Source organism: Sinocyclocheilus grahami, unplaced genomic scaffold (genome assembly GCF_001515645.1).
Source record: "Sinocyclocheilus grahami isolate Dianchi unplaced genomic scaffold, SAMN03320097.WGS_v1.1 scaffold169.1, whole genome shotgun sequence".
NCBI lineage: Eukaryota > Metazoa > Chordata > Actinopteri > Cypriniformes > Cyprinidae > Sinocyclocheilus > Sinocyclocheilus grahami.
This window is the reverse complement of record NW_015505348.1, coordinates 1,519,315-1,525,721: the sequence shown is the minus strand read 5'-3', so window position 1 is coordinate 1,525,721 and position 6,407 is coordinate 1,519,315. Positions and strand designations below refer to the sequence as shown.

Here is a 6,407-nt window from a genome sequence, read left to right as displayed (position 1 = left end):
ACGCACGCACGCACACACACGCGCGCGCGCACACTGTTGGACTGGAGATTATCAGACTTATTATTTCATTTATTTTAATTTGTACAATTATTATTATTATTATTTATTTTTTTTACAAAAATTAACACTGCATAACTGCATTATTTGACAAGCCTAATTGTTACCCATTTTTCTGTCATTTCTGATATTACCACAGCAGTTGTAAATGTGTTCCATTCAAGTCGTTTTAATTTTGAAGAGACCAGAGTACCTCAAACACTAGACGATAATGTCATTATTACCTTCATACAAGCATCTGCTTTAGTTTCTGCCTCCGTCTTATTTGCAGGCTTTCCTGAGCCACAGAGTCTTGTTAATAATTAAACAGTCACTGACATTCTGCCTTTTCTGTCCCTCTTTTCCACAGCAATTGAACCACCCCAACGTAATTAAATACCACGCGTCATTCATTGAAGAGAACGAGCTAAATATAGTACTGGAGCTCGCAGACGCCGGGGACCTCTCACAAATGATAAAGGTAAGGACACATGCCGATTTGTCAGCAGTTTCCTTTTTTCCTCCCTCAGAGTATTCCCACCGTACCAGCTGCTAGATGACCGAACGTAGGTAAAATGATCTACATCCCGACCACGTTTTTAGGATACCCTTTGGCTTGGTTACAACAACCGTATTGTTTATTAGACTCATGCACGTTCGATTCACTCAGCCATCCCGTTTCCTCCTGACAACCCCTGCAGTTCGCATTTACAACTTGATGCTCCACATTTAATGGTCTGCATGTAAAACCCCTCGCCGTCAAATCTCCACCCGCATAAATCATTCCCAGCGCAAACAAAGCGTTTGCAGAAGGATAAATGAGGAACAGGACGAATTAGTATGACGACGCCTTTGACATGTGCATCATAACGCACGCTTGCGCAAATATCCCGACTTCGGTCCACTCCACCACGCTGCTTGATTTCTCTGCCCTTCTGCTCTGCAGCGCTTTAATTAGTTTTATTTTTTATTAAACAATGTCACTGCACAGGTGTACACAGCGGCTAATCCCCTCAGCATTGTACGACCGAACATTGAGTCATATGTAAAACTGAAGATATTTTTTTAATTTATTCTTTGTTATTTTTTTTGCGTCTCAGCCCCCTCCCCTACAGCGGCTAATCCCCTCAGCATTGTACGACCGAACATTGAGTCATATGTAAAACTGAAGCTCCGAATGCATAAATATATTTTTTTAATTTATTCTTTGTTATTTTTTTTGCGTCTCAGCCCCCTCCCCAATTCTTTCTGTCCATCTCGGAATTCAAATGATATCAAATGGCCCCTTCATTTGCATGCACTTACAGAATATTGCATGTGCCGTGTTTACTTTTTAAAGGCACAGAGGGGGCTGCCGCTCTCCCTCATTGACATCAAACAGCCCTCTGATATGCAAATAGAAAGGCAGGGGAAGAATAGATCCACCGGCTTTGTTTGGATGTGGGCCAAGGTTTTCTGGGGCTTGAGACTGCACGCTCGCCGCTGTTTTGTGAAGAGGTACGGGTGGGGACGAGGCGCAAAGCGGCCCGAGTGAGCATTCGCACAATGAAGTATTATGTCGCGCTAAAATAACCTGTTTTGTTAATCAATTCCCGACCCCTTTTAACTGCCTCGACAAGAAGGTTTACTTCACAATTATTGAGACTGCATGTGAAAAGGTCATAATTACTCAGTCGTTTTGGCTAAGCAAGCTTCATTCTGTCTTAATTAATAGCGTAACGTCATATTAGTTTCTGCTTTGAAGCGAGGTCGTGCACTTGCAGACCTCTAAAGCGACTGCTCTGGACAACACCATGCTAAAAGCTCTGGATCGCTGCAGAATTTTAAAAAGGATCATTTGATGGTGTATCACACTCAGCGTTTTAGGAGAATAATAGATGTTGGTTTTATGAAGTAGTGTCCAGAATTGTCAGCAATGCTAAAACATCTGTTTGATTTAAAACAAACTGTGCGCTTTGATCTGAAATTGGTGAAACGTAATATCAAACACACTTGAAATCTGTGTTTAAGAGATTAAATGATGTTCATGGCCTACAAACCATGTCAAGAGATGATTGGTCAGTACAAATATGTGTTTTAAGAAAAATCCCACTGCGTTCACAATGACGCCAAAAGATTTGGAGTCAAGGTGATTCTTTTGTAAAATCTTTATCTGTTACTTTTACAGCAGTCATGGAAAATAATTGTGCAATTACAAAAAAAAAAAAAAAAACTAAATCCATCGCATTGGATATTGCATCTGATTCGTGAGCGAATTGTTTGTTTGAGTTGATGATTTGAATTAGTTGCATTGGTTCACAAATTGGTGATTTGTGTCGGCAACGATAGCCTTGTGGGCGTCCCGAGTTCGAGTCCCGATCCTGTTCCCCCCCCCCTTCTCTCTCCCAATTTGTTTCCTGGCAACTCTAAACTATCCTATCACAATAAAATGCCAAAAATAAATCTTAATAATAATAAAATAATAATAAATGTTTAATCAGCCAATCATCATATTAGAATAATTTCTGAAGGATCATGTGACACTGAGGACTGGAGTAATGATGCTGAAAATCCAGCGTTGCTTCACAGGAATAAATTACATTTTAAAATATATTAAAATATGAACAAATTATTTTAAATAGTAGTAATATTCCACAATATTAATGTTTTTATTGTACTATTTTTTATCTAATAAATGCAGCCTTGGTGAGAATAAGAGACTTTTTTCAACAACATTAAAAATCTTACCGACCCTTTGAACGGTACAAAAAGTCTGACAAAAAATTAATAGATGGATAAATAACATGTTTACCATGCATTTCGAAGAAACGCCTAATAAAGGTTTGAATGTAAATTATGATGTTTAACATTCATTTTTCGGCTAATTAATATTCAGTATCAACTGAGAAAATCCAGCGTTGCTTCACAGGAATAAATTACATTTTAAAATATAATAAAATATGAACAAATTATTTTAAATAGTAGTAATATTCCACAATATTAATGTTTTTATTGTACTATTTTTTATCTAATAAATGCAGCCTTGGTGAGAATAAGAGACTTTTTTCAACAACATTAAAAATCTTACCGACCCTTTGAACGGTACAAAAAGTCTGACAAAAAATTAATAGATGGATAAATAACATGTTTACCATGCATTTCGAAGAAACGCCTAATAAAGGTTTGAATGTAAATTATGATGTTTAACATTCATTTTTCGGCTAATTAATATTCAGTATCAACTGATAAAATCACAAATATCAGCCAGTAACTAATATGTTAAAATACATGTGCATCCGTTATGTAAAGATCTTGTTGGCATTATCTAATTGCAATCTGTCATATTCATGGAGATGTTTCTCAGTGCTTGTATGCTGTAATCATCCTAAGCATGTGTGCATCTTGAAAGTCTCCCCAAATGTTTGTTTCCCCATGAGGCTCCTGCTGTACTCACAAACTTCAGATGTTTTCCATTGCAGTTGCTTCAAATGAAAAGGCAAGGAAAGTTTATTGAGGGGTTTCAATCTACAGCCTGCATCAGATTATAGTCGAACCCAGAGCCCTTCACCTTCATGGTCCTCCTGTTGTGCTCTTTTTAGAGTAGCAGGGGTTCATGCTGAGCTTTTGAGACAATTTATATCTTAAGGCTTCTTAAATCTTAAAAACTGTGTGCCTTTAATAGCCATTCAGTAGGTTGAGCAGTTTGACTGCTAAACATTTAGAATAAAACGTTGATGTTATGGGTTAACGAAGATTGCATGCGTCTATGAAAAGTCTGTGCTGCCATCACAGCATATTTATTTATTTATTTGTTTATTGCCTGCAGCATTTCAAGAAACAAAGACGACTGATTCCTGAGAAGACAGTATGGAAGTACTTTGTTCAGCTGTGCAGCGCACTGGAACACATGCACTCCCGCCGCGTAATGCACAGAGGTACACATACACACACACACACATACACACGTCTTGTGACATGTACATGTAGAAACAGACTTTAAAGGAGACATATTCTACTTCTATTACATATTTTATTTTTTCTGTCCATTTTTTCCCCTTTCACTGACCCTTAAAAGAAATATGTCACCTATTGGAGTTTCTTTCTTCATTGGAACATATTTAGAGAAATGTAGCATTACATCACTTGCTCACCAGTGGATCCTCTGCAGTGAATGGGTGCCGTCAGAATGAGTCTAAACAGCTGATAAAAACAAAACGGTAATCTACACAACTTTAGTTCATCAATTAACCTTTAGTGAAGCAAAAAGCTGCATGTTTGTCAGAAACAAATTCATAATTAAGGTGTTTTAATTTTGAACAGTCACTTCTGGCCAAAAATACAAATCAAAATATATGTCTGTAATCCATTAAAATGCTTCCCCCAATGAAAAAGTCCATGCCCTGTTGTCCTCTCACATCAAAGTCCACCGACAAACTAGTTTAGAACCATTTGGACTGTTTTCACTCATAAATGGTGCTTGATCTGTGCATATTTCTCTCCTGATTCAAAGATGACTTTTTCATGGGAGAAAGCAATATTATGAATAGATTTCTTTATATTTTTGCTAAAAGCAATGGTTTAAAGTTAAAAACGTCTAAATGATGGATTTATTTCTTACAAACATGCAGCTTTTCACTTCTGAAGTCGTGTGGATTACTTGTGGATTATTGTGATGTTTTATCAGCTGTTTGGACTCTCATTCTGACGGCACCCATTCACTGCAGAGGATCCATTGGTGAGCAAGTGATGTAATGCTAAATTTCTCCAAATCTCTTCCAATGAAGAAATAAACTCAACATCTTTGATGGGCTGAAGGTGAGTACATTTTCAGCAAATTAAACATTTTTGGTGAACCCCCTCCTTGAAAATTTTTTTCCTGCAAAATTTTTATACACTGAAAGGTTGATTTTTCCATTGTAATAGTGTAGCTGTGTATAACGCACACAATCCACGTTACCAGCTTGAACTCGTTGCAAAATTTGTGTGGGGAAATCCTCACCATCATGCAAAATTCCCGATCTTGGGAATTACTATTAAACTGATTGTAAATTTACCGCAAAAAAAAAAGAAAGAAACTGGTAAATGCAACTGTTGAAAGTCTGACAGGAGACAGTTAATAGATGGATAAATAACATTTACCATGTATTTCGGTAAGTTTAGAATAAAAAAAACAATGATGTTCATCAGGGTGGACTAAGTTGCTAAAAAGTTGATAGATTCTGATATGTAAATATGTGCCATGTGCTTGTTGATGATGAAAACTGTCTTTTTCAAAATTGACTAGTTGATGGGGTTATTTTAAGATAGTCTTGACTAATCTGACAGATCTCTTAAAGGTGCATTTACATAATATGCATCCTTGCGTACAAAAACAGCCAGAAAAAGTGCAACCGTCAAAACAGTAAAACTACCAAAAAAAAAAAAAGTGTTTTTACATACATGAAAAAATACATGTTTAACACTAGAACCGCCACAGGGTAAATTTTACCCGTGGCTGTTTTTAAAACGTACATAAAAGATTTTTAATAAAACATTCAAGTCTCCCCGTCACTGACTTTTACTAAAATTGTGTGATTTACTATCCCCTGTTGTTAAAAACTGTTTAGATAAAACCAGATAAAAAAAACGGGGCATTTATACCTGTAAGGAGCCAGCGTGGGTCAAATTTGCCTGCTATAATGCCTGTATGTTTGTGCTGTCATTTTCGTGTCGCTTATGTTTTAGCATAGTACATTGCTAGGCAACGCCTTTCAGTCACTGAATTAGCGTTTATCAGTTTCATAAATAAAGACAAAATGAGTAAAAGAAGGCGATTTATGAATGCTGAAGAGGTATTAGAAGCACTAAATGCCATGAGTGATGGAGAGTCTGATGGTGGGGAGATAAGTAAAGCATCCTGTCGGCTCAGCATCTGACAGCGATCAATATATCATATTTAGACGTTTTATCCTAATGTTACTCATAATTGTTCAAAATTTGGATTAGTTATAAAATTTTTGTTTTGCCATTTCTATCATTTATTGTTCGCTTCTGTGTTGCTATTTATTCTAGTCTGCCTGTTTTCTGAAGAAAAAAAATCCGATCTGATGAAATTAATAAAACCTTTTTTTTTTTTTGATTACCCGAAGTTTATTGGTGGTGTTCTTGTATAATTCAAATTATAAATGATACAACTAAACAAATTAATAATTAATTAGGTGAAGCTGCGCTTGAATTTGTCATCGCATCATCCTATGCAATGTGGTGAATTATTAGGCCTATTGCTCATTATTGTCTATAGGCTATTTTAGTAATTTAAATAACATAGGTTATCTTAATATATTGATTAATGACATTGTATTATAATAGCCTGTTACACCACCTAAATATGTATTTACTTCCTTCTAATTCTC

At 36.2% G+C, this 6,407-nt stretch overlaps 1 protein-coding gene across 2 annotated transcripts in view; it reads left to right on the top strand.

Annotated features, from left to right (window-relative positions):
• Nucleotides 1-6,407, top strand: part of LOC107593338 (serine/threonine-protein kinase Nek7-like) — a 45,428-nt gene that overhangs the window by 11,103 nt on the left and 27,918 nt on the right. For both annotated transcript variants that reach the window (XM_016283024.1, XM_016283025.1), the window contains exons 3-4: nucleotides 407-517; nucleotides 3,842-3,950. In XM_016283024.1, coding sequence (XP_016138510.1) covers nucleotides 407-517; nucleotides 3,842-3,950 — 220 coding nt within the window. The remainder of the gene's footprint in view (nucleotides 1-406; nucleotides 518-3,841; nucleotides 3,951-6,407) is intronic.